The sequence below is a fragment of the Chrysemys picta genome, chromosome 13, assembly GCF_011386835.1.
Source record: "Chrysemys picta bellii isolate R12L10 chromosome 13, ASM1138683v2, whole genome shotgun sequence".
Lineage (NCBI taxonomy): Eukaryota > Metazoa > Chordata > Testudines > Emydidae > Chrysemys > Chrysemys picta.
In genome coordinates, this window is record NC_088803.1 from 7,146,217 (window position 1) to 7,167,942 (window position 21,726).

Genomic DNA, 21,726 nt, shown 5'->3' on the forward strand with positions numbered 1-21,726 from the left:
CCCACTCACGTGGGGGGAGGGGGCGGAGAGGAGCGCCCACCAGAAAAAAACAACAGTCAGAACCTGTGGGACAACTAAAAAAATGGCCACCTACAAAATGGTTTCACAAAAAAAAAAAAAGCGTCGATATTCCCCTACAAGCCGAGACAGCGTGTTTATCCCCAGACTCTGTTTTACATTGGAAACTTTGGAAATTTAAAAAATAATCTGGAAACATCAATGGACCGCAGGTTGAAAACCACTGCCCTAGAACATGGATTTTGGTTATTTTCCCCCTTCGAAAGCGTGGGCAACAGCTACAAACAGGATTGGTTATAAAAGTCTGTGGAAACTTTCCTTGGTTTAACAGCTTTTGAAAAGTAAGTCAGGCTCTTCTCTCTGGTACAAAGGGCGATCAGCTCTTTTAGTCTTTAATTCTTTCAAGCACTTTGGGTTGCTTTTGCACCCTGGGCAAAACTTTCATAAGAACATAAGAACGGCCACACTGGGTCAGACCAATGGTCCACCTAGCCCAGTATCCTGTCTTCTGACAGTGGCCAATGCCAGGTGCGTCAGAGGGAATGAGCAGAACAGGTAATCAGCGAGTGATTCAAGAGCACTGTTTCTACCAAATAGCCCTTGCGGTTTTTATTTTGAAGAAAATATTCCCGAGGTTTGATGTTTTGATTCAAACGCAGGGGACAGGGCAGGAGGGCGCGATGCTTGCTGAGAACTGTTGAGCTCCCAGCGGCTTAGCATCCTTAAGTGATCCGACATACGGGCATAACCGGCAACGGCTTTAGAAAACCTATTCTGCTGGGCTCAGCCATGCGGCCGTGGATCCCCGAGACTGCCAGCTCCTCGACTTGCTGCCATTTGTGTGGGGATGGGAACCGCCCTTGGGGTGTGGTGCTTTTTTCTCTCTGCCATTTACTTACCTTGTAACAGGCTGGGGGGCAGGGCAGAGCTTTCTTGCTGCTTTAAAACGTTTTCTTTCACTTGATTTTCTCTCTCTTTCTGTGACTGGCCGGAGGGCTTTCCTGATGTTCTAATACTTTTCCTTCCTGGTTGATTTAAAACTCACTCTCTTCCTTTTTTCCCCTTTCCTGCAGGTTTAACATTTTCTGTCCTTTCCCTCTTTTGCAGTTTTAAAACTCTTTCCTTGTTATTTTCCTTTCCTGCAGTTTTCAGACTTTCTCTCTGACCCTTTTCCTTTCTTGATCGCTAGGTGAGAATCCGCTTTCTTTTGTAAATGATTTAAAAGGGGCTCAACCTCCCTTTACTCACTGTTATTTAAAATGTGTAAACACCCGGTTTTGTTCAAAAATCTTCTAACCTGAACACGTGAAAACACAAACAAGCTTCCTAATTCCCCACAGAAAGAAAAATGAAAACATGAATCTTTTCTCCAAAATGCCCAACATGGCAAAAGTGCACACGTCCATAAATGAGACTGGAAGGTGGGACATAAAGCAAAAAGGGGACATGGAAATCTCTCAAAATTGGTATGCTGGGTAAAAGGCGCAGAAGTACTACGCTCTCTCCTCAGGGGTATTACAGACTGGCAGGGCTCACCTCTCATGCTGATGACCACTGGCTCACTCCTCCTGGCTGGGACATTCCGTCCGGACAGACGTACCCAGTATGAACAGCTGTACGACCCAAATACCGTTGGTCCAGTGATGTTCAAGTTGTAGGTGTAGTTCTTCTTGGAAGAAGCCAGCGCTAACACAGCTATTCTATCTCCAAAGTACTGGAAACCTTTAACCCTGTCCACTGAAGGGGGTGCTGAACACACGAGTCCCACGGAGTCACCAGCACGGTACACCCGGCGCCAGGGATTCAAGGAGAGGGATGGGGCCGCAGGAGCATCTGGGAAACATCAATGACACCTATCCATCCTGAGGAACACAGGACCAGCATCTTCAATCCCAACCCAGTCCCTTCAGGCTGTGGGGGACCCATCCCTAGTCTGCGGCCCACCCGTGTCCTTCCTGAGGTCCTCGTCAGAACTCACCGAGAACCCCATGGCCTGGATTAAAGGGGACTCTGTATGGCAAATGTATCTGTGGTGCTTATAGAGCCAGAGTAGCTGAGTGTGTCCCAGTCTTTAATTCAGGAGGGGGGCAGTGCTGTTACTTCCCCCAGGAGCAACAGGCACTCTCTAAAAGTGGGTGGGCCATGGGCTCCCAAACCGTGGCCCTGCCCCTTCTCCCTGAGCCCCCATCCTAGTGTCGCCCCTTCCCCCGAGGCCCTGCCCTCGTGCGGCATTTTCCCCTGAGGTCCTGCTCCCGCGCCACCTCTTCTCCCCAAGACCCCCACCGCCGGCTCACTCCGCTCTGCCCCTGCCCCCTGCCCCTCACCCTTACAGCTGGTAAAAATGGGGAGGGCAGAGTCCTCCCACTTATAACAGTGATGAGGCCCTGCCCCCCCCCACCCCGTTCTGTCATCCCTGACTCCCCCCCCATAACAGATGCACAAAGAGCCAACGATTGGAGTTAAGTGCCTACATGGCCCAGGCCCTTTGGAAAACCCCACTAGGGACCTAAATGCCTCTTGAGGTGCCTAAATACCTTGAGAAATGGAGACTATGAATTTCAAAGCTATTTAGATGCCTAAAGACAGAGGTAGGCGCCGACCTCCCATGGATTTCATGGCTTCATAGATTCCAAGGTCAGAAGGGAGTGTTGTGATCATCTGGTCTGACCTCCTCTATCACCCTTGCCAGACAACAGCCCTGAAATAATTCCTAGAGTGGATCTTTTAGAAAAAAGATCTCATCTTGAGTTAAAAATTGCCAGTGGTGGAGCATCCACCATGACCCTTGCGAGATTGGTCCAGTGGTTAATTACCCTCCCAGTTAAAGATGCCTGGTAATTTCCATTTCAGTGGGGGTTGGGTTCCTCCATGCTTTTGAAGCGCCTGTTAAGGGGGCTGCTCTAACCACTGAGCCATATTCCCTCCCACAGCTAAAACAGAAAAGGCCGAGCTACATTAGGAATGTAAGCTCCTCGTTTAATGGCATTGGTCAGGTTTCTGTTCAGGACCAGGACTGAGAAGAAAGGAAATGCCTTCAAAGGATGAGCCCAGGTGCTTAAATTCATGACTTTGCTAGACACCCAAATTCATGGACTCAGTAGAGACACTAGATTTATGGCTCGTTGCAACAGTCTCTCACCTACTAACCCTCCTTCATCCTATAACTGCAGAGGTGTTCGCCACCCTTTTCACCTTGAATGGTTGCTCACAATGTGCTTTAACTCCTAGTGCTGAATAATCGGTTCCATCTTGGATGTAGCCGTTCCGCCGTGACACCCCGAGAACCTTCCCCAGCCCAGAAGAAGAGCTCTGTATAGCCCAAAATGGAGTTGCCAACCCTCCAGGATCATCCTGGGGTCTCAAGGAATTAAAGAATAATCTCTCATTAAACATGATGTCATACGATGAAACCTCCAGGAATACGTCCAACCAAAATGGGCAACATTAGCTCAAAAGCTTGTTGCTTTCACCACAGAAGTTCGTCCAATCAAAGATATCACCTCCCCTGCCTTGTCTCTCTAATATCCTGGGATCAATACGGCCAGGACAAAGTGGCAGATTGGAGGAGGCCCCAGGGGGTGGGTGTGATGTTATCTGATTAAAATATGACCATATAGATCATTGTTGGAACCACTGTTATATATTTGCAGTAAATCTTGTACAAAGGTTGTCAAGTGAGAAGTCTATGAAAAAGTTATGATTTGCTGGTTATGATTATGCTATTTGCATGCATGTATCATGTTTGTATTTGAAGTTATGAATATTGATTCTATACCTGGCATTCAAATGTTTGCTTCTGGGGTAACACCCACAAGGTAGCACCCAGCACATCTTGGAGGGACTATTCAAATTAAGTGACTCATCAAGAAAAACTTGGTTGACAATGGACCATGGGAGATGCCCATCTACACTGAGTGGACTGTCATGTAAACGTGCTGTCTGGAGTGTAGGTAATGGTTTCCTGCAATGACTGAGCGAAATGCATGGACATGGGACTTGCCCATGTGACTCCAAACTCCATCTGGTTGCTGTAATTTTCCACAGTAAGAACAATGGGATGCCCTCCACATGGCAAAAGCTATAAAAGGCCCTGGAAACACCTCCATTTTGTCTTCAATCCTTCTTCTTACCTCTGGAGGAAGTTTGCTAGAAACTGAAGCTCTGAACAAAGGACTGAATGACCTATACAAACACGGTTGCCAACTTTCATGTGGTAAATAAGCACGCCGACTTTCATAATAAGCCAAAAGTCAAGCTAATCCCATTTCATAAAAATGCCAAAACAAGCCAATCCCTAAGAACCCCAACACACTATGTGACTAGATCTCTCTGATGTGCAGTCTGGGACTGTGCTGGGCCCACTGTGCGTCCCTAACTCTCTCCCCACCTTGCCTCTCCTTGCCCTCTCTTGCCCCTGCTTGTCAGGAGCCGATCAAAAAAAAAAAAAAAAGAAAGAAAAAAGAAGCAACAAACAAGCAACAAGCTACAAGCCAAAAACTAGCCAACAAGCAACTCACAAGCCAATTAAGCCAAAAACAAGCCCAATTTCTGCATTTTTTTTGAGGGTTTGGCATGTCTGCATCCAAGCTGTGGATGTTCCAGAGACTTGACTCAAGCCAGCAGTTTATTCCATTACTGCTACAAGCCTGAACCAAGAACTTTGCAATTACTGTATGTATTTGATTCTTTTAACCAGTTTTAACTCTCAGCTTTCTTTCTTTCTATTTATGAATAAACCTTTAGATTTTAGATACTAAAGGATTGGCACCAGCGTGATTTTTGGGTAAGATCTAAGTTATATATTGACCTGGGTGTGTGGCTGGTCCTTTGGGATCAGAAGAAGCTATTATTTGATGAGACTGGTTGTAAAGAACCACTCATCTCTGAATCCAGTGGTTTTGGTGGTGATATAAGAACTGAGGAAACTGCCTTTATGTCCTCTTGTTAGCCAGTGTGGGGAACCAGGAGTTTGTTTGTGGCTGGTTTGGTAAAGTCTATGGGGGATCAGCCACCAGTCTTGGGGTGTCTCTGCCTTATTTCTCAGCAGTTCGTCCAGAATTTGACATCCTCACTTATAACCCACTGAGGCCTGGTTAAAGTGGGGGATGAACACGCAAACACAAAGACACACAGTAACTCCTTGCTTAACGCACTAGTTCTGTTCCTGGAAAATGCTACTTTAAGCAAAACGATGTTAAGCGAATCCAATTTCCCCATAAGAGGTGGGGGCGGGGATAGGTTCCAGGGAAATGTTGCCAGACAAAAGACATTATACATATCTATATATGCACATAACCAGTATAAGTTTTAAATAATTGAATAGTGTACATAGCAGTGCTTATTGCGAAGCTTGTTTGAGGTGCTGGAGTCAGAAGGTGGGATATTTCCCAGGGAATTCCTTGCTGCTAAATGATGAACTAGCACTCGGCTGAGCCTGCAAGGGTTAACACATTGTTGTTAATGTAGCCTCACCCTCTACAAGGCAGCAAGGATGGAGGAAGGAGACACAATAGACACATGGCAGCGGTTGGGGGTGGGGAGCTGCATATCTGTGTGAGACAAAGACACACACCATGTGTGTGTGTGTGTGAGAGACAGACAGACAGACAAAGAGACAGAGATGTGCATTGCCCCTTTAAGTACGCTGACCCCACTCTAACTACACTGCCTTTTTAAGTAGATCAGTAAGTTGAGACAGCAGCTGGTGCCAGCAAGCTCCCTCCATCCTGAGCCCTGTCGTGTCCCCCCACCCGCTCTGTGGAGATGGGGTACAGGAGCGGGGGGAGGTGGACACCCTGACATCAGCACCCCTCTTCCCCCCCCACCTGCACAGCAAGCTGCCAAACAAGGTTATAAGGGAGCATTGCACAACTTTAAACCAGTATGTTCTCTAATAAATCACCAACGAAACAACGTTAACCGGGGACAGTAAAGGAGGAGTTACTGTACCCTTCACTTGAACGGAGACGGGCTGGCTCTTCTAAGATGCGGTTTCTTGCCCGGATGCCCCCGTCCAGTATGCACAACTGTCAGCCCCGGTGGTGGCCAGCTGAGCTGTGAGATGGAGCTGGGCTTCCCTGTAGAGATCAGGGGGTGTTTTGAAGAGCCGCTCCCCACTTTGGTCGAAGAACCGGTACCCCGTCGGCTCTGCAGCCCCGGGAGCCGAGCACCTGAGTGTCAGACGCTCCCCCTCAAAGAATTCCGGGTGAGGGGGGTGCAGAGAGAGTGTGGGGGCTGATAGGGGAGCTGGAATGGAAACACAGAGGTTAGTGCAGAGGGGGAGACTACCGGGGAGTGAGGGGGAGAGGAAATGCAGAATGAAACCCCGACACAGATCTCCCCCATCCCCCCGCCCATTCCTCCCACTTCGACACGAGGAAATATCCCAGGGCAGATACAGCACCTCTGGGTACATTAAAGTCCCTTTACCTGTAGGTGACACCAGGCTGGGGAAAATCTGGAGAGAGGCTGAAAAAGAGAAGCGAGGGAGTGAGAATTCTGGGAAAGAAAGAAAGAAAAGGAGAGCCCTTGGAAAGAAAGTCTCTCACCCAGCACAGTCAGAAGGAAAGTCAATTCCATGCTAAGCTGGTTTCTCTACTGCTGAAATTTGAGTTCTCTGCTCAGCCACCAGCCTCGTGTCCTGCCTGGGGCCGTACCCAGCACTTCCCCTCCACCAGCTGCACAAAGCCCCCCTCTGGCAGATTTCCGGGACTCAGCCCGGGCACACACCAGGCTCCTGGGCCAGGCTACTGCACCTGCCTGGGGCTCTAGGCATATTTCTTCCCGTACCTCTGCTTTTCTCTGGGAAATGGGAAGAATAATACTTGCCTGCCTGCCATATGGGATTATTGTATAAGGATTTGATTGAGATCTGTGGGGCCAGGAACATTACATTTTTAAACCTAACCAGTGTCCCTTACGTGACTTGCCACAAGATGTCAGAACATGTTAGTATTAGAGCTGGAAATGTCTCTCAGCCCCGATCCCCATTCTGCTCCTCTGCCCTCCAGACCGCTCACTAAAGTTCAGAGTGGGGAAGCAGCCTTGACAGTAGCAGGGCAACATGTAAATGTATGCATCTAGGAGCAAAGAATGTAAGCTGTACTGAAAGGATGGGAGGGGGGACCATCCCGGGGAGCAGTGACCTGACAAAGACTTGGGGGCCATGGTGGATAATGAGCTGAACATAAGAGCCTAGTGTGACACTGAGGCCAAACTAGCTAATGTGACCCTGGGATGCATAAACAGGGGAATCTCAAGCACTTATGCAACCACTGCTTGAAAACAGTGTCTAATTCTGGTGCCACAATTGGGGAAGGATGGTAAAAAAAACTGGAAAGGGTTCAGAGACGAGCCACTAGAATGAGTAAAGGGTTAGAAAATGTACCTTATAGTGATAAACCCCCAAAGCTCCATCTATTCAGTTTAAGCAAGAGAGAAGGATAAGGAGTGATTTGATTGCAGGCTAAGTATCTACACACTCCATATATTTATTAATGATTCCCCTTGTGTCAGAATCCCCAAAGCTGTGAAGTAGCATCTTCTTGATCGGGCCCGGGAAACCTCAGAGGGATTTCAGAGCATCTCTGATGTTAGTGGCAGCGTTAGTGCATGGGTCAGATGTGATATAAAGGGAAGATTTCTGAGGCAATGTCCTCTTTGGAACTACATCCTCTTCCCCTGCCTGTTGGGAGAGCAATAATCAGTCTTCAAATGTGACTTTCCCTGGCCACCCCGATCATTAGGAGGCAGTCAGATCTGGGATCACCAACACGGCAGATTGTACAAGGTAGTGACTATTTTTATAAAAACTGAAATTTACTACAAGTGATGGGCTTTGTTACTGCAGGGGGGAAGAGGTGGTTGGGAGGCTTTTCAAATATAGGCATGTGGTTTAGAGACATCTACGAGTTACGAGAACACCCCACAGAGCCTTTACAACCAAAACTATCTGAGACCTTTGTACGACAAGCTCTGTCTTCTCCTTAGGCAGCGGCTCTATGCTGCTCTGATCTGAAAAATGTTTCCCCTGGGGCCGGTTGGAGCTGGGAAGTTAAAAATGGAAAAAGCTGAGGGAAGTGCTCATATCTGCTTATGAAACCTAAGTGAGATTCCCAGCACCTACCTCCCTAATTCTACTTTGACAATCCGAGACTGAGAAGTGATGTGAGTTACGGAGGGTCCCAAAAGGTGTCCATGGTAGGGCAGAAATTGAACCCAACTCCCCAGAATCCACAGCCAGTGATGTACCCATAAAGCCATCCTCCCTCTCTCCTCCTGACACAGAGCACTGTCCTTTCAGAATGTGACTTTTAGGACTGGTTGATATTTTTTGCCCAAAAAAAGAGAGAAAAAAAATCTTGAAGAAAATGAGGTTTCCTCAAAACGTAAATTCTGGGGAAGAAAATCAAGGTTTCCATTTTTTTATTAGAAAATTGGATCTGAACATGTCACTTCTTCCTTTTTCATGTGCAAGCAAAGTGAAAGAAAGTGTTCCCCCACTGTGATGTTATCTAATTAAAATATAACCATATAGATTATTGTTGCAACCACTGTTATATATTTGCAGCAAATATTGTACAAAAGTTGTCGAGTGAAGTGTCTATGAAAAGGTTATGATTTGCTGGTTATGATTATGCTGTCTGTATGAATATATCATTTTTTGTATGTGAAGTTATAAGTATTGGCTCTATACTTGGATTTCAAATGTTGGCTCCTGAGGTAACACCCACAAGGCAGCTAGCCAGCACATCTTGGAGGAACTGTTCAAATTAAGTGGTTCATCAAGAAACACTTGGTTGACAATGGACCATAGGAGATGCCCATCTACACTAAGTGGACTGTCGTGTAAATGTGCTGTCTGGAGTGTAGATAATGGCTTCCTGCAATGACTGAGGGAAATTGGGCATGAACATGTGACTTGCCCATGTGACTCCAAACTCCATCTTGTTGCTATAATTTTCCACAGTAAGAACAATGGGATGCCCTCCACATTGCAAAAGCTATAAAAGGTCCTGGAAACACCTCCATTTTGTCTTCAATCCTGCTTCTTACCTCTGGAGGGACCTTGCTACAAACTGAAGCTCTGAACAAAGGACTGAATAACCCATCCAAGCTGTGCATGTATTCCAGAGACTTGACTTAAGACAGCAATTTATTCCATCACTGCTGCAAGCCTGAACCAAGAACTTTGCCATTACTGTATGTAATTGATTCCTTTAACCAATTTTAACTCTCACCTTTCTTTCTTTCTTTCTTTCTTTCTTTCTTTCTTTCTTTGAATAAACCTTTAGATTTTAGATACTAAAGGATTGGCACCAGCATGATTTTGGGGTAAGATCTAAGTTATATATTGACCTGGGTGTGTGGCTGGTACTTTGGGATCAGAAGAAGCAATTATTTGATGAGACTGGTTGTAAAGAACCACTCATCTCTGAATCCAGTGGTTGTGGTGGTGATATAAGAACTGGGATGCCTGAGGAAACTGCCTTTATGTTTTCTTGTTAGCCAATGTGGTGAACCAGGAGTTTACTTTTGTGGCTGGTTTGGTAAATCTTATAAACGAATAGCCACCGGTTCTGAGTTCTGTTTGCCTATTTCTCAGCAGTTCGTCCTGAATTTGGCATCCTCAGTTGTGACCCACTAAGGCCCGGTTACAGTGGCGTAGTCTGGCTAGGATCCACAGAACCCCACGCTAGTCAACATTTGCTTTTTGATATTGAGAGTTTTAAAGGTTAAAGATCAGTGGCCATGAGGCATCAGCAGAAGCAATGAAACTTCAAGCCCTGAGAGACACCCCGTGTCTTAAACAGGAACAAAGACTGGCAGAGCTTAGAATGCAAGAGAAGCGAGCCTTGGCCCAGCTGGAAAGAGAAGCTTACAGGAGGCGTATGGAACGGCTGGCTGCAGAGGAGAGGGTTTGCCAGATGCAGCAAGAAACCGCCAGACTTGAGCTCCAAGTCAAGAAAGCAATGGAAGAACAGCCCAAACTGTAGCCTCTTGAAAGTCCAGTTTATAACAGTGTTGGCGGGTTGTATGACTCTGAACAGTTCCTGTGTTTAACCAGTTTTGCTCTGGCCAGGGACGGGGTGACTCTAACCTGGGAAAGGTGGCAAATAGCTGTTGGTCTGTGAATGAGGTTTCTGAATGTCTGTCTAGTGTCTCAGAAGAACTCACTGATCAGGAAAATGTTTATCTAGAGCAGATTAAAGTGGATGGTCAGGTTGAAGCCCTAATTGAGGAAGAAAAGGGGAGAATTGTTATGAGTGATGGATTGTTGGTTAGTAAAGCTTGGGAAAGTCAGCCTGACCCAGGTAACAGTGATGTGCTTAACGTAGCTCAGCGTAATAAGACACTATTTGTGGAAAACAGCAGTTTGTCTGCTAAGGGAGGGGAAGGCAAAGAGAGTTTAGATGAGCAGAGGCAGCCCTCTGAGCTGATGGCTTTATCTAATCAGCAGTTTGGGAAGGCCAGGTTAGTGGAACATGAGTATCCCTATACCTTACCTGTTACCAGTGTGGAGAATTGTGACAGTGAAGGAAATGTTCCTGTTTCCATTTGGGGTAATGACTTGCCCATGAAGGGAGCTACCCCAATCTCCAAGCTGTTGTCTGTGAATAGCCATGTGTGCTGGGACAAAGGAAAGGATATCCCAAGCTGTCTGTCTGGTAAAGGGGAATGTTTCTCCAGCTCTTTCTTGTCTGTAAAGCACACAGAAGAAGCCTGTCAGCCTATGATGGTTGAAAATTTATCAGTTGACCAAGAGTTGATTCTGGATACAACTAAAACCCAGGAAGGAAGTGGTCCTGAATTTGTGTCTGCTAGGGATGATGACACTGTAATTAGGTTGCATCCAGTTAATGTCACAGATAGCTCCCAGAGACCAAGCGATTCTGGTGTATCTATTTTGCCTGTTGCTAGTGTGTTGCTGAGTAAAGATATGACAACTTGTCTGATCAGGCTGGTATCATAGCCAAGGCACAAGGAAAGCATGAAGGTGAATTGACTATGTTACCCAATGGCAGTGTGGAAACTTGTAACAAGGAAGAGAATACTTCTAATCTGTTAACTATGAAGTCTAGTCGTTTACTTGTAAGGGGGTTGTGTGAAAATCCTCCTGATGGGCCAGAGGCGATTCTGGATGTATGTGAAACTCAGAAGGAGTTTGATGATTTCTCTGTTGTGCCATAAGGACATAAATAAATCTCAGAAAGAATCGGTTGCAGTGCAGGATATTGCAGAAGAAAAGGAATTTCTTGGTGAGGTCTTGAAAGTCTGGGAGAAGGAATTGTTTCCATTGACTCTTAATGGACCGTTGTTGATAGTAAACAGTCTCTCTTCTGAGGAAAGGTGTTGGTGCCTAATGGGCAAAGTCTTTCAAACGTGTATGAATCTGCTGGCCTTGCTTTAGAAAGACCCAACGTGAATAGCTTTGAAAAGAGTTCAGGCGAAATAAAATTTGTTAGGGAGTTTAAACAGCCTTATAAGCTTAACCAGCTTGTTGGGAAGACAATGTTGTTGGTACACGAATGTCTCCATGCTGATTCTTTGAGTAAGCAGTCTGTGACTCAGGTACTGAGGAAAGATTGGGTTACTTGTTTTTCGGAGCAGAACAGCCTTATGACTGAACCCAGGAGGATGCGGGGGATGGCAGGTAAGCTCTCATCTCTAGACACTTTGGATATGACTTGTAGTCTCTTAGTGGACTTAACGTCTGATTCCATTTGGAAGCAGAGGTTGGTAATGGAAGGACAAAAGAACCTTGAGTCTAACATGCTAGTGAAAATGGATGGTATCTCTTTAAGACAGAGTCCAGCCTTGGAATTGGTAACAGTTAAGGATCTGAAAACTAGTAAACAAGCTAGTGTCTGTGTTGATGCAAATTACCTGACTGACTGGGGGGGAGAAAGACTTGCCTGTAGCTGTTAGCAAAAAGGACAAACCCAGCCAGCCAATGAATTCTGTTAAGCAAAAGAACTCAGATTTTGACCCTGTGGAACAGAGAGAAAGGGAAAAAGTTTATCATGCTAATGAAAGCCACAGGTTAACCCTAAAATGCCAAAATCCCAATGGTATTGAGGCAAAGGCGTGGCATGAAAAAATGATTGTCAATGTACACCTGCAATGAATTTGATGTTAATATTAATGCTAATGTTAACTCTTGTGACTAATGTGTTGCTAATACCAAGAACTGTAAAAATTTACAAGGTGCCTAATCTTTTGGAAAAAACCCTTGAACATGTTAAGAGTGATACATAAGAGCACACTTTATGTTAAAAGACATCGTGATACTAATATTTCACAGTTACTGCCTGTAACTAATCTGGAAATTGTACACGGAACAGAAGACATTGCAGACCTAATGTGCAGTATGAGAAGGGAAACTGAGGCACACTACCATATTGGTTTCATGGCTAAATGCCAAGATTCCAAAACTATAAAGAACGTTAAGATCTACATTGACTAGTTCTTAACTGGATTCCAAACATTTGCCAGAGCTCTCTCTCTCTCTTTAACGTAAGAAAGCCAGCAACTTTGGGTCTCCGGGAGAGATTCTGACCAAGGTAAGGGTCAGTCACCATCTTTCTGGAAGGCTGTGGGTGAGAAAGATTATCTCAATCAAAGCCTTGAATCGAAACTTTCTAGATTTAGATTTTGACTTTTAGCTGTGTTTTCACTTTTGTTTGCTGGTAACCATTTCTAACTTGGTCTCTTATATTTGAATTCGCTATAAATATTGTCTTTTTTGTTAATAAATTGGTTTTATTTGAAATCTAAAGCAATCCAATGCTGTGTTTCAACTGAACTGTTTGGTAACTCCAGTTTAACTAGCAAACCATTGAATATTGACTCTGTAGAGGAGCAATGAACCTTTAATAGTTTGACTGTCCAGCAGAGGGCAGGACAGTGCAAAACACAGGTTTTGGGGAAAATTTGGGACTGGGTGTGTGCTGGGGTCAACCTGCAAGTAGCAACCAAGGCTGGTGGAAGCCGCAGTGTGGTTGCTGTGTTGCTGACAGGCTGCTGGGGTCAGAGATACGGGACCAGTGCTGCATCTCTACACAGACACTCAGGGTGTAGCTCGCATGCTGCTAGGCTGGCTGTGAGAGTCCCAGGTTGGGAGCTACACCAGCAAAGCATTGAGGCACACAGGGTTATGGAGCAGGCAGTGACTCAAACCCTCACTGGTCTGGATTGCACTCCAGAATGTGACAGACCCTCCCCCCACTCCCGATGAGAAACCTGTACTGCTAGAACCCTTGGACTCCCAGAAAATCCACATTCTCCCCAACCCTGAACCTCTAGGCCAGTGGTCTCCAAACTTTTTTGATCACGCACCCCTATCAGTAAAAAAATTTTGAGCACACACCCCCTGCCGCGGCGGCTCTACCATTTTTGCCGAAGCGCACACACACACACACACAAAAAATAGCCGCTCGGACTCCCACCCGAACAGACGACGCAAAATAAAGAAATATTTTTTTTAAAAGCACTCCTCCTGCTGCACACCCCCAAGGATCTCCTTGCGCACCCCCTGGGGTGCACGCACCCCACGTTGGAGACCACTGCTCTAGGGCACATGCGGAATCTGTGGCCTGCAGGAGGTGTGCACCACCAGGACTTCAGGAAGACCAATGGAGACAGTTGTTATCCGGGGGCATTACGAGTGTGTAGGTTGCTACTGTTCATGCCCAAACACCCAAAACCGGGGATAACCACTGGTGGGGTGTAGGTGTTTTGCTGTAGCAGGGCACTCACCACTGGGGCTAAGGACACAGTCTGGAATTTGGTAAATAAAGAAAATTTCCAAGCATGTGTATCAGTTAACATGGAGTTAGTATCCCTTTCATATCCGTAATGTACTAAGATCAAATTATAACTATTAACATCAGCGTTTCCTCTTCAGGACTATTTAGAGGTTAATAAATGGAGAAGAAGAATCTCACCAACCCAGTGACAGAATTTGTCCTCTTGGGCCTCACCCAGAGTCCTGAGCTGCAGCAATTCCTTTATGTGGCTTTCTTCATAATCTACATGAACACCTGGCTGGGAAACTTCATCGTCATCACCACTGTGATCAGTGACCACCGGCTCCACACCCCCATGTACTTCCTGCTGGCCAACTTGGCTTTCCTAGACCTCAGCGACTCATCAGTCAATACTCCAAAATTGCTATCAGGTCTCCTCTCACAGCATAAAACCATTTCGTTCTATGAGTGCATTCTCCAGATGTTTTTCTTCCACTTCATTGCTGGTGCTATGGGGTTTTGCCTTGTGCGGATGGCAATTGATCGGTATGTGGCCATCTATAAACCACTGCGGTACTTGACTATCATGAACCAGCGTGTGTGCGTGGGGATAATGGTACTGGCATGGCTGGGTGGATTGGCCCACTCTGCTGTTCAGATTGGACTGCTCCTCCAGTTACCGTTCTGTGGGCCGAACGTCCTGGACAATTTTTACTGTGATGTCCCACAGGTCATCAAACTGGCCTGCACTGACACTCAGTTGGCTGAACTGCAGATGATCTTCAACAATGGAGCAGTGATTATAATAATATTCATCATTCTGCTTGTTTCTTACACCGCCATCTTAGTCAAGATCAGGACACACATCACGGATGGGAAGCAGAAAGCTCTGTCCACCTGTGGAGCCCAGATTATCGTGATATGTTTACAATTCATACCCAGCATCTTCATCTATGCTCGGCTCTTCAAGAACTTCACCCTGAATAAGGTGATCTCAGTCATTTACACTGCAATCACCCCAATGCTGAACCCGATGATCTACACGCTGAGAAATGCCGAGATGAAGAAGGCCATCAGGAGGCTGATGAGCAGAATGCTGTGCTCAGGGAAGGAGATAAATTATGTCTCTATCTTTCAATGTCCATTTGTGTTAAAAAACAGGGCTGGTGCAACCATTGAGGAAAAGTAGGTGGCCGCCTAGGACGCCTAGTGGTTGGGGGTGCCTAAAAGCCCGCTCAGGCGAGGAGGTGAAGGTGAGCTGGGGTGGGGGGGCATGGGGGCGTGGGGGGGCCACCCTCAGTAATGGGGGGAGCGCACAGGAGAACCGCTCCCTGCCCCAGATCACCTCCACTCTGCCTCCTCCGCTGAGCACACAGTTCCCGCTCTAAGTCTCCTCCAATCGGCGCTGCAAGCCTGGGAGGGGAGGAGAATTAGAGCGGGGTCGGCGTGCTCGGGGAGGAGGCGGAGCAGAGGTGAGCTGGGGTGGGCTCCCCCGGGGGGGGGGGAGTCTCCCAGGGCGGGGTTAGCTTTCTAATGAGAAATCCATGAAAATCAATAGCCTCTTTACAAAAGTCTGTTGAATACATTATGTATCATAATGAATGTACTGATTGTGATGAAGAAATTTCTATCAAATGTTCCAACAGAGAATTATTTTACTTTATGGCTAATTCTTTATCATTCATATATATATATATATATATACACCACTTATCTACATTTATTGTGTCAAGTCTAATCAGAATTTTTTAATAAGATAAACAAAACCTACCTTCAAAAATAATTGATTTTAGTTATGTCTAAATTACATTTCTATCTATAACTTCACAGTTTAAACTGAAGTTATCTTTGTTTCCTTTTTCTTCTAATCCCGATATAGAATGGGAGTAGAATAGGAAATATGTTTGATGGATTTTCTTAAAATTATCCTTTTCATTCAAAATATACAAATTTTGATTTTTCCACATTTACTCCTTTCTTTTCTAAGAAAGAAAGAATGTGAAATTTATATAAAGCGAGGGGGGGGGGCGGGAAGCCTTTGAAATTATACTATAAGAAAAAAAACACAGTTCTTTACACAAATTTCAAAATAAAAAATATTTTTGTAAATTTTAAAAAAAATGTCGGGATTCTTTCTCATCAGTTTCTATGTCTTTAAAGTTTAATTCCTGAAGAGACTGTTGTGCACTGAAAAATATTTAAGTAAAAATTAGCACTTCTTCCTGAACAAAGCTCTGGGAAATGAGTATCACACTTGGATTTTCTAATCCAAAAATGAGTTATAACTGTCTGAACTCCTTTTAGACCTCCTGACCAACTCTGCACTGAAAGAACAGCTAAATACTATTTCTGGCAGTAATATCTGAAAAAGTGCGGGTATTCAGTGGAGGTGCATGGGGGGCAGAGAGAGAAGGGGTCGGGGTGCAGAAAGGCCACTGAGGGCAGGGTGTGGAGGGGATGGGGCTGCAAAGGGGTCACTGGGGGCAGTGTGTGAAGAGGAGGGGGCTACACAGACGTCACTGAGGGCAGGCTGTGGAGGGGAGGGGGCTGAAAAGGGGTCAATGAGTGAAGGGTGTGAAGGGTAGGGGGCTGGACAGGCGTCACTGAGGGCAGGTGGTGAAGGGGAGGGGGCTGCACAGGGGTCACTGAGATCAGGGTGTGGAGGGGAGGGGGCTGCACAGGGGTCACTGAGAGCAGGGTGTGGAGGGGAGGGGGCTGCACAGGGGTCACTGAGAGCAGGGTGTGTAGGGGAGGGGGCTGCACAGGGGTCACGGAGAGCAGAGTGTGGAGGGGAGGGGGCTGCACAGGTGTCACTGGGGGCAGGATGCAATGGGGAAGGGGGATGCACAGGGGTCACTCAGGGCAGGGTGTGAAGGGGAGGGGGATGCACAGGGGTCACTCAGGGCAGAGTGTGAAGGGGAGGGGGCTGCATAGGGATTACAGGGGCAGGGTGTGGGGGGGAGGGGGCTGCATAGGGATTACAGGGGCAGGGTGTGGGGGGGAGGGGGCTGCATAGGGATTACAGGGGCAGGGTGTGGAGGGGAGGGGGTTGCATAGGGATTACAGGGGCAGGGTGTGGGGGGGAGGGGTCTGCATAGGGATTACAGGGGGCAGGGTGTGAAGGGGAGGGGGCTGCATAGGGATTACAGGGGCAGGGTGTGGAGGGGAGGGGGCTGCATAGGGATTACAGGGGGCAGGGTGTGAAGGGGAGGGGGCTGCATAGGGATTACAGGGGCAGGGTGTGGGGGGGAGGGGGCTGCATAGGGATTACAGGGGCAGGGTGTGGGGGGGAGGGGGCTGCATAGGGATTACAGGGGCAGGGTGTGGAGGGGAGGGGGTTGCATAGGGATTACAGGGGCAGGGTGTGGGGGGGAGGGGTCTGCATAGGGATTACAGGGGGCAGGGTGTGAAGGGGAGGGGGCTGCATAGGGATTACAGGGGCAGGGTGTGGAGGGGAGGGGGCTGCATAGGGATTACAGGGGGCAGGGTGTGAAGGGGAGGGGGCTGCATAGGGATTACAGGGGCAGGGTGTGGAGGGGAGGGGGCTGCATAGGGATTACAGGGGCAGGGTGTGGAGGGGAGGGGGTTGCATAGGGATTACAGGGGCAGGGTGTGGAGGGGAGGGGGTTGCATAGGGATTACAGGGGCAGGGTGTGGGGGGGAGGGGGCTGCACAGGGGTCACTCAGGGCAGGGTGTGGAGGGGAGGGGGCTGCACAGGGATTACAGGGGCAGGGTGTGGGGGGGAAGGGCTGTCACGGAGTCACCAGGGCAATACTCTGGAACTGCTCCCTACGAAGCCAGGCAGGACTCTGGGGCGTCTCCTCTCTGTGATCAGACTGTCTCCGGGGCAAGAAGCTTCCACAGCTTCCACCTTCCTGGGTCTGACCTCGGAGCATTCAGCTTCCCCTGCCCCACCGTGCGCTTCCCGCAGCGAGTCTGCCTCGGCGGGGTCCTGGGGGGGCCAGAGGGCCCTGCCCCCCAACTCCGCAGTCAGACGCGACTCTCAGCCAGCCGGTAAAAAAGAAGGTTTATTAGTTGACAGGAACACAGCATAGAACAGAGTTTGCTATTACAGGAATCAGTGACTTTCAGCCAAGTCCATCTTGGGGGGAGGGGAGCCCATAGCCAGGGCTCTGGTCCTCCCCCTGTGCCCCAAGCCAGCGGAGACTGACTCGCTTCCAGCTGCCTGGTCCCTGCCCTGCCCGTTGCTCCTCCTCCAGCCTTTGTCTTGCTTCCCAGGCCAGGATCACCTGGTCCCACCCCCCTCCTGGATTTCAGGTTATGAAGCTGCGGCCATCGCATCCATGCAGGCAGCTGGAGCAGCCTCAGCAAAAGTCACATCCAGCATTAATTTACTGATTTAGTTGGGGACTGGTCCTGCTTTGAGCAGGGGGTTGGACTAGATGATCTCCTGGGGTCCCTTCCAACCCTGGGATTCCATGATTCTATGATTCATGCAAAACAGTAAGACTCACAGACAACATAACAAGGGAAAATCCCCATTTCATCACTTCTCTCCCCCGAACTGAGCGGGGTCACTTTAGCCAGTGACCTGGGGAAGTTCAGGCCTCCTTCTCCGGGACAAGCATCAGCTATAACATTTGCATTCCCCTTAACATGGACCACCTCCATCTCATAATCCTGGATGGCAGACTCCACCTCAGGGCTTGACGTTGGTCCCTCTTATCTGATGCAGCCACGGCAGGGTGTGTGGTCCAGGTACAATGTGAAACGCCGCTTAAATAGATCCAGCTGCAGGCTTTTAAGAGAGACAGGCAGGCTGAAGGCTCATAGAGGTGTGGCTTCAGAAGGCGCAGGAGCCTACAGCTTAACCCTGAGAAAGAGTGGACCCCCAGGAAGGGCTGTCACACTGAAGGGTTCCTCCCAGGGACTGTGGGGAGCAGAGAGAGCACAGCCTGTGAGTCTGTGACCACTTGGGAGCAGCGTGGAGATGGCCTATAACCACCTCCTTAAGAAGGACATTGCAGAGCTGTGCAGAGAGAGGGCGGTGCATTGGAAAGCTCGCTAAGGCACAGCTGATTGCTCAGTTGGAAGAGGAGGATCGCTCTAAGGAGCTGGTTCCTGACCCAGCTGGGGGCATGAGAGAGACTGGGAGGAGCCAGGCAGCCCCAAGACCTGCATCATCTCCTGATCCAACTGGGGCCACGAGAGAGGCCGGGAGCAACCTGGCAATCTGGAGACCCGTGTCCCCGACCAGCCAGGGGTCTCCACCGGGTTCCCTGTCGGTGGATCTGACACGGAGGGAATTGCAGCGCCGATTGAAGGAGTCAGCGGACCATGAGAGGTAGGGAAAGCATGAAGCAGAACAGCAGGAGAGACAGAGGCAGCATGAACTGGTGATGGCCGAGTTGAGAGGCAGAAGGACCCGCCGAGGGGTGAGTGGGGATGGACCCCGGGGTGCCAATTCAGCAGGGAACCTCGACACTAAATTGCTGCCCCAGGTTAAGGGGGGGGGAGCTATAGATGCCTGTCTCACGGTCTTTGGGAAGGCTGGCAATTGGAACCAGGCTGGCCCTGAGGAAAGGCTCCAGCATCTAGCCCCCTTCCTGGGTCCCAAGGCCATAGAGCTGTTAAGCCAGATGGGTGGGGTGGCCGACTGGCTCTAACTCCCAGCCCCAGCATATATGTCTGCCAGGAGTCTCCTGGGCCGACGACCCTCAGACCCCCAGTGGGAGCAGAAGGTGATGGTCATTGGGGAGACATTCCTGGGATGGCGAAATCCAGGGATAGAGAGAACTGTTGTCAGGCCCCGTGTGGTGCAGCCTCATGAGATGCTAAGGGGCTGTGTGACCTGGGTGAAGGTCCCAGGGATGAAGCCCCTCGCCCTGCCTATGACACAGGAGGGGTCGGGCTGGCTGGTAGTTGGGGTTCTCCAAGCTTTCGGCTGTGAAGTCCTGTTCGGGGATGACTGTGTCTCTTTGGGACAGGATACAGGCCCTGCTCCTGTAAGTGCCAAGGATTTGAATTTGAATCCAGGGAACCAATTGGCTGAGACTGAAGCAGTCAGTGAAAATGCAAATCATCTGGCTGGCTGGCAGGAGGAGCCGCTGGGCTCAGGATACCTGCCTGTCTGTAACCAGAGCCCTTGAGCTGAGTGGGACAGAGAGATGCCCCCCCCACCCCCACACACGAGGGAGGTGGCTTACACTAGTTCTGGTGCTGTGAGCAAAGCCACGGGCTCTCTGCCTGCCCTCACTGGGACAGCAGGAGTAAAGCTGAGCCCAGGGGGATCGGAAACCCCAGTTGAGCGTGGGGATCCACAGCCAGGGTGGGACAGCTGCCAACCAGGGCTGCCTTGTCCAGAGGGGCAAATGGCCTGAAACAAGGATAAAGCAGCCTTGGGACACCTGCCTGTCCTAGAGGAGCCTGTTCAGAAGGTGGCCCTGGGCTTGGTGAGGGACTGATGGGCGGGGAAGGCCTCCCCCGGTGGAGAATCAGTGGTGGAGCATGTGCTGACTTTCCAGGGAAAGCTCGCTGAGCTCCTGGGTCTTCATGGGCATGGGGGCCTCTCCCATGGTGCTCATCTCCAGGAAAGATGGGTCTATCCGATTCTCTGTGGCCTATCGGAAGCTAAATGCCATCACCATATCTGGTGCCTGCCCATACCTAGGCCTGATGAGATCCTAGATAAGTTGGGGGCTGGAGACTCAGTACCTCATGACCAGGGATTTCACCAAAGGCTACTGGCAGGTGCCTTTGGATCCAGATGCCAGGTTGAAACCTGCTTTTGTCACCCCTCTGGGGCTGTACAAGTCCCTGGTCCTACCTTTCAGCCTCAAGGAGGCACCAGTCACCTGCCAGCACCAGGTGAATCAGTTATTGAGGTGGATGGGGAATTTTACCCTACCGTACATGGATTATATTGGTGTCATTAGCCAGACCTGGGAGGACCATGTGTCCCAGGTGTAGAGGGGGCTGAGTCACCTCCAGGATGCAGGGCTGACTGCAAAAGTTGGGACGTGCAAGGTGGGGATGGCAGAGGTGTCGTACCTGGGCCACAAGGTGGGAAATGGATGATTAAAACCAGAGCTGGCCAAGGTGGGGGCGATCAGAGACTGGCTGCTCCCCAGACTAAGAAACAGGCCCAGGCCATTATTGGGGTGGTGGGGCACAACCAGAGGTTTGTGCCCCACTTTAGCTCTGTGTCAGCTCCCATCACTGAGCTATGCAGGAAGGGGAAGCCAGACAAGCTGGTCTGGACCTGGCAGTGCCTGAGGGCTCTCTGCACGCTGAAGGAGGATCTGGTCAAGGGCCCGGTGTTGGGAAACCCAGACTTTGACAAGCCCTTTATGGTGTTCACCGATGCCCCAGACACAGGACTGGGTGCGGAGCTGGCACAGGCCAATGCAAAGGGGGAGAAACACCCCGTCATGTACCTGAGGAGGAAGCTGCTGCCCCGGAAGCAGGGCTCTGCGGCCGTAGAAAAGGAATGCCTGGCCATGGTGTGGGCTCTTAAAAGGCTACAGCCGGATCTATTTGGGCGGCGCTTCATGGTGTACCTGGACCACTCGCCCTGCCGTGGCTGCACCCGATGAGGGGGCCAAAGCCAAGCTCCTGAGGTGGAGTCTGTCTCCCAGGATTAGGAGATAGAGGTGGTCCACGTTAAGCGGTGGGCAAATGTTATGGCTGATGTTTTGTCCCAGAGAAGGGGGCCTGAACTTCCCCAGGTCACCAGCTGAAGTGACCCCACTCAGTTCAGTCTTGAAGGGGGGCGAGATGGGACAAAGTGGGGATTTCCCCTTGTTATATTGTATGTGAGCCTATGTGAATCTTACTGTATTGCATGAATGCTGTGTGTGCCTCAGTTTACCTTGTATTGCACCAATGTCTAGGTGGTGGGAATAAGGGAATGAGACTTATGCCGAGGCTGCCCCAGCTGTCTGCATGCATGCTATGGCCGCCCCTTCATAACCTGAGACCCAGGAGGGGGATGGGACC

General features: G+C 49.1%; 2 protein-coding genes across 2 annotated transcripts in view; one reads left to right on the plus strand and one right to left on the minus strand.

The window, feature by feature from the left end:
- Nucleotides 1–684: 684 nt before the first annotated feature.
- LOC135975228 (Fc receptor-like protein 2) overlaps nucleotides 685–21,726 on the minus strand; it is a 154,335-nt gene continuing 133,293 nt past the window's right edge. Inside the window, exon 4 of the mRNA XM_065565388.1 lies at nucleotides 685–1,851. Coding sequence (XP_065421460.1) covers nucleotides 1,259–1,851 — 593 coding nt within the window. The 3' untranslated portion in view covers nucleotides 685–1,258. The remainder of the gene's footprint in view (nucleotides 1,852–21,726) is intronic.
- Nucleotides 13,661–14,955, plus strand: LOC135975429 (olfactory receptor 4D2-like). Its single transcript, XM_065566478.1, has one exon. The coding sequence runs from the start codon at nucleotides 13,945–13,947 to the stop codon at nucleotides 14,953–14,955; it is 1,011 nt and encodes a 336-aa protein (XP_065422550.1). The 5' UTR covers nucleotides 13,661–13,944.

Coding starts and splice junctions, on each gene's coding strand:
- LOC135975429 (XM_065566478.1), top strand. CDS start 13,945: ATGGAGAAGAAGAATCTCACCAACCCAGTGACAGAATTTGTCCTCTTG.